A 24356-nucleotide genomic window follows, 5' to 3' on the forward strand; every position below is an offset into this window, starting at 1 on the left:
GAGCCCAGGAGTTGGAGATTATAGTGAGCTATGATGATGCACTCTAGCCCAGGCAACAGAGTAAGACCATGTCTCAAAAAATAAAAAATAAAAATAAAGCCAACTTTATATTCATCAAATATCTACTGAGGCTTACTATGTGTCATGATGACGAGACACTTCCTTTAGCAAGCAAAGGTTTCTTGCTTCCTCTCCAACTAAAAATAATTAACAACATCCCAAATGATCTGTCTGTGTGTTCTAGCTGAAAAGCAGAAGGGACAACTTAGAAAAAGTCAAGGTAGTCCGAGCACAGTGGCTCACGCCTGTAATCCTAGCACTCTGGGAAGCCAAGGCAGGAGGATTGCTTGAGCTCAGGAGTTCAAGACCAGCCTGAGCAAGAGCAAGACACTGTCTCTATTATAAATAGAAAGAAATTAGCCAAACAACTAAAAATAGAAAAAATTAGCCAGGCATGGTGGCGCGTGCCTGTAGTCTCAGCTATCTGGGAGGCTGAGGGAGGAGGATCGCTTGAGCCTAGGAGTTTGAGGTTGCTGTGAGCTAGGCTGATACCATGGCACTCTAGCCCAGGCAAGAAAGTGAGACTCTGTCTCAAAAAAAAAAAAAAAAGGTTAAGGTAAACTACCACTCCACTGTGAGAGGCAACTGGAGAAAGATCCCAGGATGTTATGTTCAACAGAGGAGCAATGACACAAGCAGCCTTCCCTGATACTTAAATGGTCATATACTACTCTGTTCATCAAGCAACCTTTATAATCTATAAAAGTTTTAAGTTTTCTGAATATTTCTACCCAGCCAATGATAATTATCCTGTCAGGATAACAAAGTAAATTACTTTATTAAGTAATATTCTTAATAAATTATAATGAGCAATTACTGGTAAATTACTCACTAATTTAATAAACTAGTATTCTGGTTTATCAGTCAGTCTCTCTTGCCCAAATGACAATCCCTAAAAGTTTATCCATTCCTGTGTGAGACGGCTTATCTGACAATTCAGTGAAAGGATGTTGGTCAAATCCCAGAATCGACTGCCAACGAAAGAAATATCTAATCACAATTAATTACAGACAATGACTAGGTTCTAAAGAAATTATCTCTTAGGTAGATTTTAATAGAAATTTTGAACAGTTAGGGAAAATAAAGATATCCTTAATGACCGGGTCAATAATAGAACATGACAAAAACACTAAAAATTTCTGAACATACATACACTCATATCACAAGTCTAGTCAGAAGGAAATACATATAATAGAAAACCAAGATAGTATTTTGAAAATAATTTGCAAGGGAAGTTCTTAATACTTTATCAGTTCTAAAATATTTTCCTTTAGAAAAATTTTAAGATTAGAATGACAGATTTTTTTCCTGCACTGCTATAATTACTACAAATTTATCAGCAAAGAGGTAAATACTGATATTATTTTTCCTTAAGCTTGAACACATAAGGGAACAATAAAATAAAAAACCTCATTTGACCTGATCTAATTAACAGTCATTCTAGCTATCTTCAGTCCAGCTCTGGTCTCCAGGTACCTTTCCAGGACAGGTTTGTATCACTTGGTCCATTCCCAATAGGCTGGATAAGACAGTCTGCTGTAACTGTCAGAATACCACCTCTTATTCTGGGCTGTTTGATGGGCATTTGGCTTCACATTCCAAGAGTATCTCCTCTGTGAATAGTCTTCTCCAGGGGGACCAGGAGGAGGGATATGGCCTCTCTGGTAAACACTCTGATTCTGTGGAAATTTTCTTAAAGCAAAACAAAAAGTAATAAACCATTACTAGGATTAATAAAATATATAAGCTTTATAAAATAATATATAGATATTCTGGTTTTACTGTTTCCTACCTGTGTGACCTTAGCAGATAAATTACTTAATCTTTATATCTCTTAGTTCTGTATAAAATGGAGCTAATAATACTTTCCATCTTCATGGGCTGCTATAAAGGTAAATTAAGATAATATATTTCAATTATGTGCAATGCCCTGGCACCAGTAGGTTCCCAGGAGCCTTACCACCTTTCCCTATAGACATAAATGCATGCCCACACTACTCTAATCAAATGCTTTTCTCTCTCAAAGTCTGGCAGGGTTGACATAAGACAGAATAAGCTATTTAGTGTCAAAAACAGAAAGCTGCTTCCACTTCATAAATCAATTAATTATAAGTGTAGAAAAACTTCAACCATGGTACATGAAACAAATTTGGAAAATTATATTTATTTGTTTCAAAAGCAAGATCAGCAAGTCTAACTTAATTATACAAAAGAAAATTTGGAAATCTGAGAAAAGAAAAAATACCCCCCTCCCCAAAGCTCTAAAGCCTACTTACTCTAATTCAACTAGTTAGTATTTCCTTTTGGTCTTTCCCCCAGGACCTTTTTTTGACTGTTGAATCATAGCCTATTATTTTCAGTTATCAAAAGAGAGCTCCAGGCCGGGCGCAGTGGCTCACGCCTGTAATCCTAGCACTCTGGGAGGCTGAGGCGGGTGGATTGCTCAAGGTCAGGAGTTTGAAACCAGCCTGAGCAAGAGCGAGACCCCGTCCCTACTAAAAAAATAGAAAGAAATTATCTGGCCAACTAAAATATATATAGAAAAAATTAGCCAGGCATGGTGGCACATGCTGTGGTCCCAGCTACCCGGGAGGCTGAGGCAGTAGGATCACTGAAGCCCAGGAGTTTGAGGTTGCTGTGAGGTAGGCTGACACCACGGCACTCACTCTAGCCCGGGCAACAGAGTGAGACTCTGTCTCAAAAAAAAAAAAAGAGAGCTCCATTTTCAATGGCTTTATAAAATGTTATAGTATGGCTATAATAATTACTTAGCTGTATTCTCCATTATTATAAATACAAGCAGCTACCACTTTTTCCACTACCACAAATAATTCCGTGATTAACATCTCAGAAGAAATACTACTGTATCCTGAGCACCTGGCCCAGTGCCTGAGACATAGTAGGGAGTTTGAGAAATGTGCTGAATGATTGAATGAATATAACTTTTTCCATATTTTTGAAATACTCCTTAGTCTCAACATGGAATGACCAGGTATGAACATTTTTATGGCTATTAAATTTGTTTTTCAAAAGAGTTATACTAATTATCAGTGCCACTAGCAACAACCCTTGTATGGTATGTATTATTAAAATCTCCACTGATGAGAAAATAGAAATTTAGAAAAGTTAAGTATCTTACCCAAGATCACACAGTGGGTGAATGATAGAGCCAAGAGGCAAATCGAGGTCCAGACTGACAACCACTACACTGGAATGCATATCAAAAAGTGTTGCTAAAGGCAGGGCATGGTGGGTCATGCCTGTAATCCTAGCACTTGGGAGGCCAACACGGGACAACTGCTTGAGGCCAGGAGTTTGAGATCAGCCTGGGCAAGACCGAGACCCTGTCTCTACAAAAAATAGAAAAATTAGCTGGGCATGGTGGTGCACACCTATAGTCTCAGCTAGTTGGGAGGCTGAAGCAGGAAGATTGCTTGAGCCCAGGAGTTTGAGGTTGCTGTGAGCTATGGTAACGCCACTGCACTCTAGTCCAACTGACAGAGTGAGACCTTGTCTCCAAAAAATAAAAACAACAACAACAACAACAAAAAACTTGTTGCTACGTTAATAGGCAAAGAATAATGCCTGGCTATTTGTGATGGTTAATTTTCAGTGTCAACTTGACTGGATTAAGGGATACTGACATAGCTGGTAAAGCATCATTTCTGGGTGTGTCTGTGAGGATATACCTGGAGGAGATTGTTGTGTGAGTGGGTGGATTGAGTGGGAAAGATCCACCTTCAATATGGGTGGGCACCACCCAATTGGCTGGGGGGCCTCAATAGAACAAAATGGCAGAGGAAAGGCAAATAGCTTTCTCTCTCCTGGAGCTGGAAAACCCTTGCTCCTCTACCCTTGAAGATCAGAACTCCAGGTTCTCTAGCTTTGGACTCCAAGACTTGTACCAGTGCCCCCTCACCCTTCCCAGAGTCTCAAGCCTTCAGCCTTGGATTGAGAGTTATACCACTGGCTTCTCTGATTCTGAGGCTGAGTTAGACTAAGCCACACTACTGGTTTCTCTGGTTCTCCAGCTTGCCTATCATGAAATTTCTCAGCCTCCATAAATGCATGAGCTGATTCCCCTAATAAAAAAGCCCCTCTCATCCATCCTATTGGTTCTGTCATTCTGGAGAAAACAGTGACTAACACACTAGTTTAACTGTCCTGAGGTTTTTCCCATTTTCCAAGGAATTTATCTGTTCAAATCGTTTGCAAATTTCTGTTATAATTTTTTTTTTTTTTTGGGTGAGACAGGATCTCACTGTGTTGCCCAGACCAGAGTGTAGTGGTGAGATCATAACTCACTGCAACCTCAAACTCATGGGGCTCAAGCAATCCTCCTGCCTCAGCCTCCCAAGTAACTAGGACTATAGGTGCATGCCACCACGCCTGGCTAATTTTTCTATTTTTTGTAGAGAAAGAGACAAACTCTTGCTCAGGTTGGTCTCAAACTCCTGGCCACAAGCAATCCTCCCACCTTGGCCTCCCAAAATGCTAGGATTATAGGTGTGAGCCACTGTACCCGGCCTCTCTTAGAATTTTATTATTTTTCATATAATTTATATTTACTCTTTAAATAACAATCTTCTTTATTCTGAAAATTATAATTAATATAGCCTAAGAATGCAAGATCCTTTTTGGTAGCCACGTCAAACCCTTGGCTTAAACTAAGTTTAAAATCAATGAAAATTTCTATGTCTCTTTCCCAACTTCCTCTGAAAAGTCACATATTCCCCATCCTATACTTGATTCTCCAGTCCTAAATGCAAAATACAGAGCAGGATGGTATCTCCTGGTTGAAAATGATCAGCAAGAAAACACCAATTCCACACTATTATCATAATGTGTTCTTACTAATTTATAGTATTAATTTCTATTTCAATTCTAGAAAAAGGGAAAGCAGAGAGAGGTACCTGAATGACTGTTGCAAATTTTGGGTCTGGGTGTGGAAATGCCGAGGAGGAGTTGGGTAACCTTGGAGCCGATGTAGGTTATACCTATGGCCTTGTTTAACAGACTTATTCATGGTGTGAACTGGTTCCATGAGATGTGCTGAGTCTTGAAAACCACTGGACTTGGATACACTGGAATTCCAATTCCTCAAAGAGAATATTTCCACACAATATTACTGGTTTCAAAATTTAGCAATTTAGCAACTAGATTTTGGCCTATGAAAATAACAATTTCTTCCTCCCCCCATTAATATTTGTTTAGGTTTCACCAGCAAGTAAACAAGCTACCAGAAGAATGGATATATGCAACTTAAATTGTATAAAAAGAATATAACCATAGTTGTGAAGGAAAATATATTTGTTTGGTGCTTGAAATTAAGGCCCTATTTACACTGGTTTAATATAAATTAAGACTGACTTTTCTCCTGCTACATAATTTGTATGGGGAAACCACCAAGAAAGAATTCAGTACCGTTAAATATGCAACACAGAAGGTTGGCTTTTAGCTAGGCTATTGTTCCTAGGCTCTGAGTTTTAAGAACCATTAAATTTGTAAAAAAAAAAAAATTGTTTTTAATTGGGGCATTTAAGTGTTTCTGGCTTTTAATTTTGCCAGCTAAGGACATAAAACAAAAACAGAAAAAAACAAAACTACCATCCGCTATCAGCATCATTATGTAAGAGAACATATATTTTAACACCCAAAAAGTAGGAAGAACATAATCTCAGAATAAAGGATTGTCATTTAAATTGAATAAATATAGCTTTTTGAAACAAATTTAAAAAATAAAAAAAATAAATTATATAAAAAGAGATCTCCCTGGGATGACATCAAGCTAAAAAGCTTCTGCACAGCAAAGGAAACAATCAACAAAGTGAACAAAGAACGCACAGAATGGGAGAAAATACTTGCAAACTACCCATCTGACAAGGGATTAATAACTAGAATATAAAAGGAGCTCAAACAACTCAACAGAAAAAATCAAATAATCAAATTAAAAATGGACAAAAGATCTGAATAGACATTTCTCAAAAGAAGATACACAAATAGCCAACAGGTATATGAAAAAATGCTCATCATTAGTCATCAGAGCAATACAAATCAAAACTACAATGAGATATAATCTTACCCCAGTTAAAATGGCTTTTATCAAAAAAAAAAAAAAACAGGCAATAACGAATACTGGCGAGGATGTGGAGAAACAGGAACCCTCATATACTGTTAGTGGGAATGTAAATTCGTGCAACCATTATGGAGAACAATATGTAGGTTCCTCAAAAACAAAAAATAGAACTACCATGTGACCCAACAATCCCACTGCTAGGTATACATCCAAAAGAAAGGAAATCAGTATATCAAAAAAATATCTGCACTCCCATGTTTATTGCAGCACTATTCACAATAGCCAAGATTTGGAATCAACTTAAGTGTCCATCAACAGATGAACAGAGAAAGAAAATACGGTACATATACACAATGGAATATTATTCAGCCATAAAAAGAATGAAAGTCTGTCACTTGCAAGAACATGGATGGAATTGGAGAATATTATGTTAAATGAAATAAGCCAAGGTATAGAAAGACAAATCTCACATGTTCTAACTCATATGTGAGAGCTAAACATTAAAACAATTAATCTCATGGAGACAGAGAATGCAATGATGGTTACCAGAGGCTGGGAAGGGTAGTGGGGATAAACTGAGGATGGTTAATGGATACAAAAATATAGTTAGATAGAATAAACAATATTTGATAGCATAACAAAGTGACTATAGTCTACAATAAATTATGGTATACTTTAAAATAACTAAAAGAATGGAATGGAATGTTGCCAACACAAAGAAACGGTAAATGCTTGAAGTGATGGATATCCCAATTACCCTTATTTGATTAATACACATTGTATGCCTGTATCAAAAGATCACATGTACTCTATAAATATATACAATTATTATGTACCCATAATTAAAAATTGAAGTAAAAAAAAAGAGCTCTCCCTAATCACAAATGTCACATATAAAATGCAAGACTTACTTTCTGATAGGACCATTCCGAAGGTCTTCAATGTAGTTTTGTCTTTCTAAGCAATGTCCCCGGCACCTATTGAATACTGAGGAGTGGATGAATTATTAGAAATAACTGTACAAAAAGCAAACCTTTCCCAGAGAAGGCAAATCAAAGCTGAAATTCACTGACTAATTATTCAGGTTGTTATATCTCACTACTTCCACATATATTTCTTTATAAACTTTTGGCAAGACTATTGTATATGAGAACAAATGAATTATAAACTTTTTTTTCAAAATTTGAGAAATTCATCTACATTTCTACCTTTAACTTTTGTAAAAAGGAAAAATAGTGACAACCCTCATACTTACATTCAATTGCATCATCTGGCCTCATGCCTTCTACATCAATCAAATATCTAACAAAACAACATAATTTGGGTCATTTATATATACGAAAAGAAAAAAATCAAGTTTTTTCAAAAAAGGTCCAATTTCACTTACAACTGTAGATATAAAAATCCTAAGAAAATATCAGCACATCTAATCTAGTAATTATTAAAGAATGATATACTATGACTACAAAAAGACTTTATGTCAAGAATGCAAGGATGACCCAACTTTAGAAAATCTATTAATATATTTATGTTAATATAATTTAAATGATAAAGAAAAGGAAAGAAAATACTGGACCAAACTGGTAGATGTTAAAAGGTATTTGATAAAATTTAAGTCATTTTTGATCAAAATGCTTTATACGCTAAAAACAGAAAGAGACTTCTTTATCAGAAACCAACAACCAGAAGACAAATTGGGAAAAATATTAACATTATATCTAAAAAATACTGTGTAACCAACTGCGGGCCAGTCACCAGCACTGTCAGTCATTTCTTCCTTACTCTCCTCTTCAACCCACCACGAAACTCCTGACAATGATATTACCTAAATGTCTCCAGAATATGACCACATCTTTCCACCAAAATGACCTCACCTGGGTATAATCCACCATTATGCCTCAATTCCTACAAAAGTCTCCTAACTTGTTTCCTTACTTCTATCTCATTCCCTCTACAGTGTATCCACTCAGTAGCAAAATGACAGGTTGAAAATGCAAATTTGATTATGTTCCCTACACTCACCCCCAACAAAAAAAGTTCAATGGTTTTCTATTGTTCTTAGGACTAAAACCTTACACATAGCTCTGCATAATTTAACTCCTGCCCCTACTTCCAGCCCCATTTTAATGCCTTACCTCCCCCATGGCCCAGCCTCCCTGGCCAGTCCCTCCAACACGGTCAATGTTTTCCTGTTGTAGGATCGTTGCTGTTCCTTATGTTCAGAATTCCCTCCACGATGGCCCTACCTGGTTAATACCTACTCATACTTAAGATATTTGCTCAAACCTCCCACAGGAACCTCTAGCCCTCTTGATGAAGTCAAATCCTCCCTATTATATATTCTCATTGTACCACGTCCCTCTCTTTCTTAGCACTTGTCAGAGTTGTGATTCTACATACATTTGTGTGATTCTTTAATAATCTCTTCCCTCTCTGTTAGGATTCATAAAGGGTGGGTGAAGTCTCTTTGCCAGCACACAGCACAGTGCTTACACATAAGAGATGCTCAATAAACACTTTGTGAATGAACAAACATAAATTGGTATGGTATGACAACATCCATAAAAGGAATAAGGATACATATTATTTGATTCAAAAATTCTACTTTGAGTGAAATAATATCTGGGACAATGGCGTATGTATTGAAAGATGTTCATAAAGAAATGTTCACTACTTTGATATCTTATAATATCAAAAACTTCTGACTTTTATGTTCATCAGTATACAAAGAAGCTATGCAGCCTTTAAAAAGAATAAAGTCTCCAAGTACTTTCATAGAAAGATGTCCATCATGCATTAACAATTAAATTACATATATGTGCTTATATCTGTATTTTTAAAGTCTGAAAAGATATGTACTAAATTATTGATGTGGGTAATCTCTGGGTGGGGGGCATGACTGCTTTCTACTTCATACATTTCTATACCAACTGCATTTGTTGCAAAAAGCTTATATTACCATTGCAAATAGACAAAAACAGCCTAAAAATGGTCTGCCTCTAAGGTTAGCAACTTACCTGCAGATGAGGTAGCCAGTCCTATTTAAACCATGAGTACAGTGGACGCCAATAAGTTTGTCTACAAAACAGGAAATACAGAGTTAAATAACTGAAGTAGATACACTAAAAGTAAGTACTACATTTTTCTAAAGAGTAACACTGAAAAGTTACCACAACATTACTACTCCCCAAAAAGGAATAACTCTGAAGAGAAATGTCTTTTTTAGGAATATACTATAAAGAATCATCTAACAGAAAGCCAAAACTCAATGTCTCTGGTAAATTTTGCATAGCCCCAGTTAGACACAGTGATGTAAACTGCAGAAGGCCTGGTCAGGTACTAAGAGCTAAAACTGCATTGAGACAAACCCATTTGTTTTAATAGAGAAGGCTCATCAATGACTGATTTCTTTTTCCTTTTTTTTTTTTTTTTTTTTTTTTTGAGACAGAGCCTTTCTCTGTTGCCAAGGCTAGAGTGCTGTGGTGTCAGCCTAGCTCTTAGCAACCTCAAACTCCTGGGCTCAAGTGATTTTCCTGCCTCAGCCTCCCGAGCAGCTGGGACTACAGGTGCGTACCACCACAACCGGCTAATTTTTTCTATTTTTAGTAGAGACAGTGTCTCGCTCTTGCTCAGGCTGGTCTCGAACTCCTGGGCTCAAGCAGTCCTCCAGCCTCGGCCTCCCAGAGTGCTGGGATTACAGGCGTGATCCACCACATTCAGCCAGTAACTGATTTAATTAGAGAAAAATGGAGTGAAGACTAACAGGCTATGACAAGAATGCCTTTTGATACTGAACTAAGGAGAACGGTCTCTGTAGTATTCCTGAGTTCCCAAAGTGCTCCCTTCCATTCCTTCTTTCATGTGGTGCTCCTCACATGCCACAGATCTATGTGCCCCGCAAAGTACTCGGGTAAACAGCCTTATTCATATTTTACAACGGAAAGGCAAGGCTGGGAGATGTAAGCCAAAGTTACACAGCAGGCAAACAGAACAAATACTAGAATCAAGTCTAAGATTTTTCCCATTATACCATCACCTTTCTTAGTCCATCATTTAAAAAGATTATATGAGGAATTAAATAAAAAACAGCAATGTGTACTTTATCTTAGCACGATCTGTGTCTGTGACTAGGTGTCACCTGCCTGTATTACTACAACAAGTTCATCTCCCTACTTGAATCTCTTTTGATCCTCCATTCGGAGGATCTCAATTGATCCTCCGTATGGCATATATTATCTTTCTTTTCTTTTGTAAATTTTAGACAGGGTCTTGCTCTGTTGTTGAAGATGTTATCTTTCTAAAACATAGGCTTGGCTGGGTTGCTCCTTTGCTTAAAAATCTTCAAACTTCTTAGCATGGCATTTAGAACCCTTTATAAATGGATACCAATCTGTCTTTCCAATGGCACTGTAAGTCTGCAATGATCCTTATTATGATTTACAAGGACCTGTATGATTCATCTCCCTCCTGCCCACCTCTGCGACCTCTCCAATCCCATTTCCTATTGTTCTGACCCTCACTCCACTCTAGCCACACTGGCCTCTTTACCACTTCTCAAAAGTGCCACGCACAACCACGCCTCAGGGACTCTGCACCTCCTGTTCCCTCTGCCTTAGCACACTCCTCCCCAAGACATACAATGGCTTGGTTCCTTACTTCCTTAAGATCTGCTCAAATAACCTCTTTTTATTTTTTATTTTTATTTTTATTTTTTGAAACAGAGTCTCACTCTGGTTTCGAACTCCTGGCCTCAAGCAGTATTCCCACGTCAGCCTCCCAAAGTGCTAGGATTACAGGCGTGAGCTATGTGTCCAGCCTCAAATAACATCTTAATAGCAAGGCCTCCCCTGATCACCCACCTCTTCCCTCACCCCTTTTTTCTGTTTTTTTTCCTCTCCAAAGCACTTATCAGCATCTACATTCAGTATATTTACTTGCTTATATATCTCTCTTCCCCACCAGAATATAAAGTATATAAGGGCAAGGACTTCGTTCTATTCCCATTTCCTAGAACAGTGCCTTCAACACAGAAGGTTATGTATTTGTTGAAAATGAACATATGAATCCCATGCCCTTTCACACTACCTTCTAATCACATAAGAGGCTACCTCTCCATGGCTTCAAGCCCTGTGCTTTTTGTACCCATTCCCCAAAACTGGACTGTCCTCTCATTCTGGCAAAATCTTCTTCCCCCTAGCCCACCTCAAATGCTGTCTCCTCAGTCAGGCCTTCTTCAATCTCTCTTCTCTCTTCTCATCATACTTAATTTATTCCTTTATTATAATTAGCTCACATGTCTTAAACCACATATACTACATATTTATTTTCCTAGATAACTGTGAGTTTCTGAAGAACAAAGACTGCTATTCACTTCTGTATCACCATGCCCTAACAAAGCTAAAAGGATTTCAGTGTCTTTTGCCTTCTAAGTCTGTACCAGTTCTAGTGAGTGGAGAGTATAGTGTTCTTCTCTTTATCAGTGAGCTTGGTATCTGTAGGAAGGGCTTCTAGCAGAGGTAGCCAAAACTGATCCTAAACAAGGTCCCAAGACTGCTATGGTAGTAACACAAGACTTAGATAAGTCAGCACAAGTCAGGCAGAAGACCAACATGGGGTTCAGCCTATCCAACTGAATACACTCAGTGTAACACGTAAACAGCTAAGATTTAAAAATGTGTTCTCACTTACTCTTAAGAACCTCCTAGCCCTTAGAGAACAGATGAAACACTGTATAACAGTTTCACACAAAAGAGCCTGGAAGAGCCAAGTAGGCTTGGCAGCTGTATCCTCATGTCCTAAGAGGTAATATATCTGTGACTACAGCTTATACAAATGATATAATTTTCTTCATCTGTAGATGTTGTGGTTATCACAGGCAAAAACCAAACCTCTCAAGTTTTAAAGTACAGGGGAAGATCTGTGAATAAGGTTTAACATAATTAAAAGCAAGTGCCTACACTGAGTGACCAACCAAATTATAGTTTGAAAATTTATCTTCAAACCCACCAATGCAATGCAGTCTCTCTCTCAACTTCCATCCCCTATCTTCTCACCTCTGTCTCTGTTCTTTCTCCACTATTCCCTGTCATATTTTTAAAAAAGGAATATTCACTATCTGTCAGATTTATGTAATAAAGCGTGCACTCAAGCTGAGTTTAGAAAGCAGGCAAAATGAAGGCTTTGCCATGTAGGTGTCAGTTGCTTTCCAAAGACAAAAGCTTCTTCAGTCTTAAAATATGGCAAATATTATATTCTTACTGGTAGGTAGATACCAGAAAAAGGCAACTGGATCCTTAAAATCCAGAAGCCATCAAGATCTATTTTCAACAGAGTAAGGTAGATCTTAAAGCAGGAATAAGAAATCACCAGCCTTTGACTTAAGTTCTTCCTGTCTGAAGAGTAAGAAGTGGTAGTGTCCTTCCTCACCTGTACTCAGAGTAGAAAAACAGCAGAAGTATCTTAAATATTTATGACAAAGAGTCAATTCCAATGGTCCACTCTTTTTTGTTTTGCTTCTAGGGGTCTGTCTGACTCCTAACCTTTGCCCTTTGTCTCTTTTACATAACTCTAAGATCCTGAGATTTTTAGTCTTTTTTTTTACCTCTCACCTCTTAACCAATACAAGCAAAAGAACGTCTTTATTTTATTATATATTTCCCATTTGAATTTTTTAAAAAGAGACGAGCGAGCTAGTTTGGTTCATATTTGTCACTAAAATCACTTTCCAAAATAAGGTAAATTTGTGACCAACAAGAGGAAAAACATCTTACCCTATTAGCACCACATGACATTTTCACCTTTACATCATCAAATACAACAGGCCTAATGTCAGAACTGTTAAAAATATCAAAAGTTCCCAGTCCCATTTAAAATGCACACCAAAGTTCAGATTAAAAAAAACAAAAACAAAAACTCACCGTTATCTTTATTTTCCTTCAAAAACCCATTAACAGCACATTTGAATTTAAAAATAGTGTCATCATCAGGCACCTGATGCCCAACTGTAAAAATTTTTAAGTAAGGAATAGTTTCTGGCAAATCCTATAAAGCAAAACCATGAAAAATGTATATTATTTCATTTGTAGGGAAAGAATTAAAGATTAATTAGAGGAGCCAGAAATATAAGCCAAGAGATTATAATAAACTTAGTACGTCAGCAATTCTGATAAAGAGCCATTTTTTCCAAAACTGCTTCAACCAGCAAGTATCACTTGATTTTCAATAAAACTGCAGAACAGGTAGTCAAATAGGTATACTAAACTGAAAGCAAATTCCATGTGAATGAATGCACATATAACTAAAAATTACATAAATAACTCTATTAATATTTTACATTTCAAGGGTCAGTGCCTTCATAAAGCAGCTGTGATTTAAGTAGAATAGAGTCAGAATAACCTAGGTTTGAATTGTGAGATAAAGGGAATTCCAGGCACTACTGAGAACTGGTATTCTTGGGGTGGGACAAAGTATTAATAGATACAGATAAAAGACAGAAGAGACTGAGTGAAAATCCTGAAGTTCTCAGTTTAAATGGAAAGCAGGAACCCATGATGTATTTTACATTACAAACAAATATATTTCCCAGCACTGTCCATAGAAAAAGCCTAGAAACAAGGTCAGCCTAGTAGCAATGAACACCTCTAGCACTCAGATTATAACCTCTAAATACCATTCCCACTAAAAGGAATCAAGTCTCCTTGGAAAAATGGCTAACTTCAGAGTGGGTCAGGAAATGTACAAGATAAGCCTGGAACTTGTTTTCATATAAATAGCAAAAAACAGTGGTCAAAGATTACTAGGGTTGTGTCAAAAGGACTCAGGAGACAAACTGAGAAGCTCCAACTATCCAAAGATACAGCCTCAATTTGTGCCTCAATAAGAATAACAACTGCAATGGAATTCATAATATACAAAAAAAAATAAGTTAAATTAAATCTAATTTAACTGGAGGATATTAGTTAACTGAATCATTTTGAAAACTGGTAAGTATAAGAAAATAATCATGCCTATATAACTGGGCAGCCAAATAGTTAATGAGAGAAAACTTCTCTTTATAGAAATATACCTAGTTAGAATATAAAGAGATAGAATTCACCATTTTTTGAAGCCCTAAATGAATTAATAGATTTAGGCACCAATCATAAATGACTGCTAATATCACAGAAAGAGACAACCATTTATTAGAAGTCCCTGATGGAAAAACATATCATCACCGGTGAAATTGTCTTACCAAAAAACAAAAAAAACAAATCAAGCCTGAATCTGCTCAAGCTAGGTCCAACTACCAATTTACAGGAAATAAAAGAACTGGAGAATATATTAACAACACATGCGATGGAATTATCAAACTCTAAATAGTACAAACTACCCAGTTTCTTCAAAACATAAAATTCAAGGGGGAAAAAAAGTGAGAGAAACATGGAGGGGAACCTATAGATTTAATAAGACTTATAGATTTAATAAGATTTAAGAGACCTAACAGCCGATTGCAAAGTGACTTTTATATGACATTTAGGAGATAACTATAAATTTGAATACTGACTAGAAATTTGATTTTTTTTTTTTTTTTTGAGACAGACACTTGGTCTGTAGGCCCAGGTAGAGTGCAGTGGCATTATTGTAGCTCACTGCAACATCAAACTGCTGGGTTCAAGCGATTCTCCTGCCTCAGCCTCTCAAGTAGCTGAGACTACAGCACATGCCACCATGTCTGGCTAATTTTTCTAGTTTTAGTAGAGACATGGTCTCGCTCTTGCTCAGGCTGGTCTCAAACTCCTGAGCTCAAACAATCCTCCCGCCTCGGCCTCCCAGAGTGCTAGGATTACAGGCATGAGCCACTGTGCCTGGCCCAGATATTTGATATTAATATTAAGGAATAAAAGTTATATATTTTAAGTATATATGCCAAAAATGTACAGATAAAATTATATGATACCTGAGATTTGCTTCAAAATAATATGGTATTGGGTGAAATAGGTAGGGGTATAGATGAAACACGACAGCAATCAGTTGATAAATATTAAAGGTGAATGAGTTCATGGGTGTACAATGAACACCCACAAGTATTATATCTCCTATATATGTTTGAAATTTGTGACAACAGTTTACTTACTTATTTTTAATTGACATATATAATATTTGTACTTATTTATAGGGTACATGCAATAGTTTGTTACATGTATAGAATGTGTAATGATCAAGTCAGGGTATTTCATATATCCATCACCTTGAGCATTTATCATTTCTATGTGTTGGGCACATTTCAAGTCCTCACTTCTAGCTATTTTGAAACACACAATACATTGATGTTAACTATCGCCACTTGACTCTACTATTGAACATTAGAACTTATTCCTTTTACCTAACTGTATGTTTACACCATTAACCAACTTTTCTTCACCCCTCCTCAATAGGCCCACATTTTTCCTGGCCTCTGGTTACTCTTATTCTACTCTCTATCTTCCTGAGATCAATGTTTTTTAGCTCCCACATATGAGTGAGATCATACGTTATTTGTCTTTGTCTAGCTTATTTCACTTAACATAATAACCTCCAGTTCTACCTATGTTGCTGCAAATGACATGATTTCATTCTTTTTTATGGCCAAATAGTACTTCATTGTATAAGTATACATTTTCTTTATCCATTCATCCATTGATGAACACTTAGGTTGATTCCCTATCTTTGCTATTGTAAACAGTGCTGCAATTAACATAAGGGTACATGTATTCCTTTGATATACACTGATTCCCTTTCCTTTGGATAAATACCCAGTAGTGTGATTACTGGATTGTATGATAGTTCTATTTTTCATTTTTGAGAAATCTCCATATTGTTTTCCATAATGACTATACTAATTTGTATTCCCACCAAGAGTTCCCTTTTCTCAGCATCCTCAGCAGTATGTGATAATAGTTTAAAAACAAGAAGACCATACTACGGAAAAAGTTTGGCAGTTTCTCATAAGGTTAAACACAGAGCTACCATATGACCCAGCAATTCCACTCCTAGCTATGCATCTAAGAGAACTGAAAGCAAAGATTCAAACAAATATTTGTATGCCAATGTTCACTGCAACATTATACATAATAGTCAAAAGGTGAAAATAACCCAAGTGTCCATCAATAAATGAATGGATAAACAAAATAGTATATACACACAATGTAATACTATTCAGACATAAAAAGGGATAAAATTTTGATATATATGCCATAACATAACAAACTTTGAAAACATGCTTAGTGAAATAAACCAGACAGAAGACAAATATTTTATGATTCCACTTGTTTGAGGTACTTAGAATAGGCAAATTCATAGAGACAGAAGACAGACTAAAGATTCCAGGGGATAGAGGGAGAAGAGAAAGGGAAATTACTGTTTAATGGTTACAGAGATTTTTTGTCGGGGATGATCAAAAAGTTTGGGTATAGATAGTGGTGATGGTCACACAACACTGTCAATGTATTTAAGGCCACTGAATTGTATAGTTACAAATGGTTAAAATGATAAATATTACATCATGTAAATTCAAGTTTTAATTCTTCCTTTCCTGAGCCTGTTTTGTCATCTGTAAAATTATTCAATTGTAGTCATCTAGCCTCCAAGTTTAGCACAGAATGAGCACTCAGTAGGAGATATTGGTACTACTGCTACTTCATCAGCACAGGATTGTTGTGAGGATTAACTAAGTTAACATATATGACAGCACTTTTTAAATGGCAAACTGTTGTGCAAATATTAACAAACACTAGGTGTTATTGTTTCCAAAAGCCATGGAACTGGTGAGAAGGAGGGTAATTCTTTCCCACTGATATGCCACACAGGGCTAACATATTATGTAGGTCTCTGTATTGTATCAACAGACATTAGGAAAAGAAATCATAAAACTTACAGGACAACTGTCTTTTTCCATGTTGTTTATACATGCTCAGGCAACTGCTTAAAATAAGTGCGAAAGACATAATGGATATTCCTTTCTTTCCCTTCAGGCCACTATTAGTCTTACCAAGTTTACTTCATTTTAAAAATATAGAATATGGAAGAATCACTTAAGCACACAGACAGCATACTGCCAAATATTATAGTTCAATTCATGTTTTAAACCTCATTTTGAAACAGGCATTAAAAACATGTAATTAAGGAAATTATTTGGTTCCCTTTTAAACTTATAATCCATGAAAGAAGGCCAGCCTTCACATTAGCACAAGATGGTAACTACTGAACTATTACTGAATCACTATAAATTATTTTAGTATCAGAATGAAGAAAGTTCTTTTCAATTAAGGATTCCATTTACCTCTGGCTTATAATAGCGTTGAGTATATGTTAAATCAATAATCAGTCCAAGTTCTTCATTTTGTTCTTGGATTTTGTTAAAAAGATCCAAAGGGGAAAAGCATTCTTCTGGAGCAAGATTCTTTTCAAAACTCTGTCAGAGAAAGTAAAATAAGAGGAGCAAATGTGTACTTAAAATTCTATATTGTATTATGCATCTATTCAAGCCCTGTGATGCTAACATACAATGGGATTCAAAGGAAAGTTTCCACTCCCCTGGAATGTATAGTATAGTATAATCCTTTCTTCCAGAGTGATCAGAAGGAAAAAAATAAACTCACTTCTACAGATTTATTTCTGTGTTTGTTTCATGTTGGTCTCCTAACATGTAAACTCCCTGTAAACAGACTGTAAACTCTCAGAAGGCAGGGACCACATTTTTATTCACCACTGTATATATCCAGCTCTAAGTGATGCTTATAAATATTTTTTAAATGTCTATACATATGAAGGATGGTTTTTATTGTAAATATTATTTTGTGTATGTGGCTTATTTCTGGACTTTGTACTCTGTTCCATTTATTTGCCAGCTATTCAAGTGCCAGCAAGATTTTTTTTTTAAAGACTTTAGTTCTTAGAGCAATCTCAGGCTCACAGCAAAACTGAGCCAAAAGAACAAATTCGTACATGTACTTTCCTCCCCTACCCTAAACAACCTCCCCCACCATTAACATTCCATTATCAGTGTGGTCCATTTTTTAAAATTGATAAACTGACTTTGACAAATCATTATCAAGCAAAGTCCACAATTTACATTATGTATGGTTCATTCTTTGTGTTGTACATTCTAAGTACATACGTTACATATATTTTACAACAAAAAAAGAGAAAGAAATGAGTTCAAATTTTAACTCTTCTTTTTCTGACCGTGTTTTATCATCTATAAAATATTTACTAATTGTAATCATCTATCCTCTAAGCTTAGCACAGATAAGCACTCAACAGGAGATATTAGTACTACTGCTACTTTGTCAGCACGGGAATGTGGTAATTTAATGTATGTGAAACCTTCTATGGGTTTTGATCAATATGTAATGACATGTATCCACCCCTACAATATGATACATTATAGTTTCACTGCCCTAAAAATCCCCTGTGCTCCAACAACACTGAAAGGACAGCCTTGTTAATAAACTAGCTAATATAGAAAGATAAACTATCAAACAGAAAGTAAGAGGAATAAACTCACAGCTCCTTTGAAGAGAAAACTCACAGCACAACTGCCCTTTTGTTTGATCAACGACCTGGGACTCAACTCATTGTCTTTAAAATTAAAATTGTTTTATTTGAGAGTTTCATTTTCACAACCCTGAAGAGCCCTAATCGGGCAACAGGGATATGAGCTCACTGCCCCAGCTCTCCCAAGAACCAGATTCCAAGGACTCTGATAAAGCCAATCTCACAGAGGAAAGAAAAAAAGAGAAAAACTAGAAACAGCTGCTTTATCAGTGTGCAGCAAAGGGGAAAAAATCCATTTTTACCCTTTAAAAACCTCAATTACTTTCCCTTAGCACCAGCATTTTCCCCTACTTCCCCTCAGTGACATACTATTTTCCTTTTCTCTCTTTCTCTTTTTTGGTCTCGCTTTCTTTCTAAGGAAAATAAACTTTTTACTTCTTTATATCTTAATCTTTGTGTGGGAAACCTTTTTCAACCCCTGTACAAATTCATATCCTAACACACTTTCAATATGGCTTAGTATCTGGTAGGGCTAGATGACCTCTCTCCTCCTTTTTCAGAATTTTCCTGGATACTTATGTTTATTTTTCTGTGAGTTTTAGAATCAGACTAACTCAGAAAATTCCTATTGAGATGATGTTAAATGTATAAATTAATTTAGGAAGACTGGACAGATTTATGATGTTGAGTCTTCCACATAATATTGTAACAGTTTTGAAGAGTAAATTAATTACAACAAGGCATACAATCTTGCCAGTTAGTTTCTTGAAAGGACTTAGACTGATGGATCAATTATCAACTCCATCTAGTTGGACAATCACCTTAGACAACTAATTTATGTCCTCAACTCTTTAGAAAGCCTTTCTTGATTAATTGTCTGGAGTCATTTCTCCCTCCATGGAATTCCTAGGTATTTCTTACCACAGCATTTGACACTTACCATATCCTATTTCATATTCTAGTGTACTTGAGAAGTCACTGTCAAGTATTGAGGCTGCTTTTCCTTGGGTGACTTCCATACGAAACACAGTAAATCAATGTCACATTTCACCACTACACAAGGATAGTTCATCTCCCTAACTCTATTGCACATACAGAGACTACCCTGGGAGCAGTTATACATCTTCATAATCCCCTTTACTGTACTTTAAATAATCCCGACACTGAATAAAATAACTTGAGTATACACAGCTAAAAGAAGGCTTTAATGACGACATCATATAGGAAAGATCTGTGGCTGTGCAGAGGAAAGGAAATTGAAGAGTTTTCTTGGTTTCTCTCCTCTTGCTGATGTACTTTCAAGAAAGGGGCTGAGCAGGGACCCTTCTGAAAGCTCAGGAATCCACTTTTAGAGGCCACAGAGTAGGGACTTGAGGAGTTAGGACAATAGCATAGAGCAGGAGGAGTATGGGAAAATATTCACAGTAACTGCAAATGTGAGTGGGAAATCCATTCATTTAAGCAAGAAACATTTGTAAGTACTTACTATATGTCAAACACTATACTTGGTGTTGATGGATGTGGACGTGAATAAAACCCATGTGTTTATCTTTCTGAAATGACTAATTTTCAAGTCCAGAGATGCAGAAAAGCTGACACAGCAGACGAATAAGGAAGCTTGACCTATGAGTCACAAATGAAGTCAATTCTCAACATGTCCAAAGTGGGCTATTCCTGATACTAATCCCTGCTATGTTGGGCAAGTTTAATGAGACATGGAACCTAAAAGACAGTATTTGCCCTTCACTGTTTCTTCTCATCGTTTTATGTCCATCAAATGCTTTTCCTACCTATTCCTTTCCTAGTTCAAACAAAAACACAATCTACAGAGTTTCCATGCTGCAATCCTGACCGTGATAATCCAGGGCATTCTTTTTTGGTTGTGACAATGGGAGGGAAGGGGTCCTACTGGCATTTCGTGGGTAAGAGTCATGGATACTAGACAGCTTGCCAAAATCAGAACAGTCCTACAAATGTGGCCCACAATCTGAATGACTTTTGAATATCCTAGTCAACATTTTTTTTTTTTTTTTTTAAAGACAGAGTCTCACTCTGTTGCCCAAGCTAGAGTGCCATGGCGTCAGCCTAGCTCACAGCAACATCAAACTCCTGGGCTCAAGTGATCCTCCTGCTTCAGCCTCCCAAGTAGCTGGGCTACAGGCATGTGCCACCATGCCTGGCTCATTTTTTCTATATATATTTTTAGTTGTCCAGATAATTTCTATTTTTAGTAGAGATGGGGTCTCGCTCTTGCTCAGGCTGGTCTCGAACTCCTGAGCTCAAGCAATCCTCCTGCCTTGACCTCCCAGAGTGCTAGGATTACAGGCGTGAGCCACCATGCCCGGCCCCTAGTCAACATTAATGAAGGTAAAAAACTGTTTATATTAGTCTTACAACCTAAGTATAATTCACAGATAAACACAAAATAATTTTTTGTACAATTGTAATATACATTGAATTTTCCAGGATAGTAATCACCTTATCAACGAAGTGAAAACTATATTTTGTTTTGTTTGGAAATCTACTAAGAGCTGTTCACTGTGATAGAAACTCCTACCACTAAGGCAATATAACCTACCTTAGAACAAGCTGCATCTGTAGTTCTTGCATTTTTGGTGCAAGTGACTATTTCCCTATGTCTTCTAGTGCACTCATGTCCCAACATTTACATATTTGAATATATATTACTTAATTATAAATTATTTTCACTTTATTCTTTATATTATAGTTAAGGTGTTAAACTGATTTTGTTCCTTTAAAATTATGCATAGAAGTAGATTATATGTACCTATGAATTTCATTTCAGGATAGTAAAGGCGACATTATAAATCACCTGCTATAAAAACGGAAAATGTAGTGTGATAGGGTTGAGAACCAGTGTTCTGCATGGTGAATTCAGATTTCTGAAAGAATGCTGAATTAACTCTTGCTTACCTTTTGCAAAGGAACTTTGAAAGCAATGAAACGAGTCCCAGGCATCCGCTGTCCAACTGGGAGATAGTCTTTCCACCTATTAAGCATATTTTTTGTTAGCCAAATTGTGTTAGCCTTGTCTCCCTGCACAAAACGAGACTCTCTGAAAATGGGAATCATAGCCCACACAGTACATCCCCTCTCCTCTCTGCTTTGCATTTGGCCACTCCATGTATTCAACCTCACCCAGTAATGACCTATACTATTCTTCTTCCTGTTTCCTCATCCTGAAAACAGATATAAGGTGACAAAATAGTGCAAAGTTCTCCACAAATGTGGCACATCTAAAACCAGAGATGGCCAGGACTTCTGCATCCCTGATGAAACCTAGCCCAGTACCAAATACTAAGGTACCATTAATATATAAATGTGCAGTGAAATAATTTAAATTCAATTCATTCACTTCACAGGCTCTTTAGTCTTCATACAACTGATGCCATCAAATTTGAACAGTAGGGAAATTCAAGTTTGTATTTTAAGAGAAAACCTGATAATGGGACTGTGAACTTTACTTAATAATGCTAGGAGTCACAGTGAAAAGTATGATGGGTTAGAATTAACAAGGGTTCGCTGGGTGCAGTGGCTCACACCACTAATCTCAGCACATTGGGGGGCCAAGGCAGGAGGCTCACTAGAGGCCAGAAGTTCAAAACCAGCCTAGGCAACATAGCAAAGACCCCATCTGTACCAAAAAAAAAAAAAAAGGAAGAAGAGACAGAGAATTAACTAAGAAGAACAAGAGAGAGAGAATTAACCAAGAAGAAGAAGAAAAGAGAGAGATAATTAACTATGGTTAATTCTGTACATATGAAGCATAGATAGTGGGGACAAGAGTGGTGAGAGATAGGACTGGAGAAGCAGAGAGGATCCCTGACCATGGAGACAGCCTTAGAGTATGGGCCGTGATAAGGAGTTTGTATTCTTAAAACAATGTTTTTGAGCAATGCTTATAAGCAATATTCTATTTACAATTCAATTTCAATTTTTGATATTTACCTATTACAAAGATTTCTTGTTGTGAAGAATGGACTGGAAGACAACAAAGAGTAGATATATAGACACTAGTTAGGGACCAACTGCAATAGGTCAGCCAAGACCTGTATTAGGTGCTCATGGAGAGAAGTCGACATATTCAAAAGATAACTCAGGAGATAAAATGAAGCAGACTTAATGGGGCATAAGATTGGCAACAGAAAGGTCTCAAGGAGTAAAAACAGTTCTCTGCACGTATGAGCAGTCTCAAAATCAGTCATTTGCACTTATAAACGAAGATCTCTCCAATGAGACCTGTTCAGAAGCAACACAGCATGCTCCTTGTGATCTCCGGAAATATTATAAACCAACATTCCAACTTTTCAGGTCAGTACTAGTGGGTTCATGCACTCGAACTATTACTCACATTTTCTGTCAACAAAGCATAACTTCATGAGTTCAGAGGAGTTCCACTTTGGTAATTAAGGGGTTTCCTCAACACTAACAGTCCCGCATTAAAATGGTCCTTCCATATTTTACCTGAGAACCATGGCCAGAACCTCGCTTTTTAAAGAGCAGGGAGAAATCACAGGACGACACAGACACCGCCCCTTTCAGCCACTGCCGGTGGCGCTGCGAAGGTCTATGCCTCTATGCGCGGGGCGGACAGACCAAGCCCGCAGCTGCGACAGTGACAAGCAGAGACCACAACAGATGAAGCTCAGGCCCAGACGCTGCGAGCTGGGAGGGCCAAGCCCAAGGATCAAGGCATATTACCTTTCGGGGATGTGGTTTCCGCCCTTTCTCTTGGCTGAGGAGCGTCCAGAAAAGTCGCGACCCCGGCCCCAGCCACTGCGGGCATGATGCCACTGGCTCATGTGGGCCCCAAGATGCCTCCTACCCAATGCCAAGCCGGCCAAAAGCGCCAGTCCGGAGTCCTTGGTACCACAATAAGACCCCGGAACCCAAGAGCCTTTCGAGTACCCAACCCAGCGCCCAAAAAGCCTCGCTACTGCGCATGCTCCACCGCCCGTCGTGATGGCGTCACTACATCGGCTTCTTGAGACTCTTCATTTGTAAAAAGGACTTTAATAGCTATAGCGCCCTCCGTGGCGGGCGGCCGGTAACACAGGGAGATGAGGTTGGGCGTGCACCCTTCAGAATCCAAATGAGGCAGGGCATGGAATGAAAAGTTAAATGCCACTGCCTCCAGTTCCTTGTGTGTTCTTCCAGATATTTCCAAGTGCTTACATTTATATTTTGTATACCGTGTGTAAATATTTACTTTCACATATGTATATCCCTTATTTTTAAACAAAAGCAGGAAAGCCAACAATATATCTGGAACACTGATTTTCCCAGTTTATATGTACATCCCTTCTATTTTTTAAATGGCTTTAAAGCATTTCATTGCTTATAAATAACATAATTAAAACTACCATAATTTATTTAACCAATCCAATATTTATGGACCTTTACTTGTTTTAGGTTTTTTAAAAATATTCTGTTACAGACAGTGCTGCAATGTGAGCATGCTTATGCATATATACGACTGTATCTAAATTCCTAGAAGTACAATTTCTGGAATGAAAGATATATAAAATTTTGAAAGATACTGTCTAATTGCTCTCCAAAAATATTCTATGAACATACACCCTCATTTACAGCCGAGTTTTTATTGGGTTCCTATCATATAGCTGGTAGCATGCTAAAGGTGGACAGTATGTACTTATGTGTTAGAAAAATTGCTGAAAATTACTGA

General features: G+C 37.1%; 1 protein-coding gene across 1 annotated transcript; it reads right to left on the minus strand.

Annotated features, from left to right (window-relative positions):
* Positions 1–1078: 1078 nt before the first annotated feature.
* Positions 1079–23647, minus strand: DUSP11 (dual specificity phosphatase 11). Its single transcript, XM_045549880.1, has 9 exons — positions 23372–23647; positions 21584–21659; positions 17433–17564; positions 13054–13177; positions 9154–9214; positions 7392–7438; positions 7048–7123; positions 4974–5159; positions 1079–1752 (listed from the first exon to the last, which is right to left on the minus strand). The coding sequence occupies exons 1-9, from the start codon at positions 23470–23472 to the stop codon at positions 1557–1559; spliced, it is 999 nt and encodes a 332-aa protein (XP_045405836.1). The 5' UTR covers positions 23473–23647; the 3' UTR covers positions 1079–1556.
* Between the last annotated feature and the right edge of the window lie 709 nt (positions 23648–24356).

Source organism: Lemur catta, chromosome 4, assembly GCF_020740605.2.
Source record: "Lemur catta isolate mLemCat1 chromosome 4, mLemCat1.pri, whole genome shotgun sequence".
In the NCBI taxonomy this organism is placed as follows: domain Eukaryota; kingdom Metazoa; phylum Chordata; class Mammalia; order Primates; family Lemuridae; genus Lemur; species Lemur catta.

Coding starts and splice junctions, on each gene's coding strand:
- DUSP11 (XM_045549880.1), bottom strand. CDS start 23,472: ATGAGCCAGTGGCATCATGCCCGCAGTGGCTGGGGCCGGGGTCGCGAC. Junction 17,565..21,583: donor TCAAAGTTCCTTTGCAAAAG/GTAAGCAAGAGT, acceptor TTTCTCTGACAG/AGTTTTGAAAAGAATCTTGC. Junction 1,753..4,973: donor AATTTGCAACAGTCATTCAG/GTACCTCTCTCT, acceptor TTTTGCTTTAAG/AAAATTTCCACAGAATCAGA.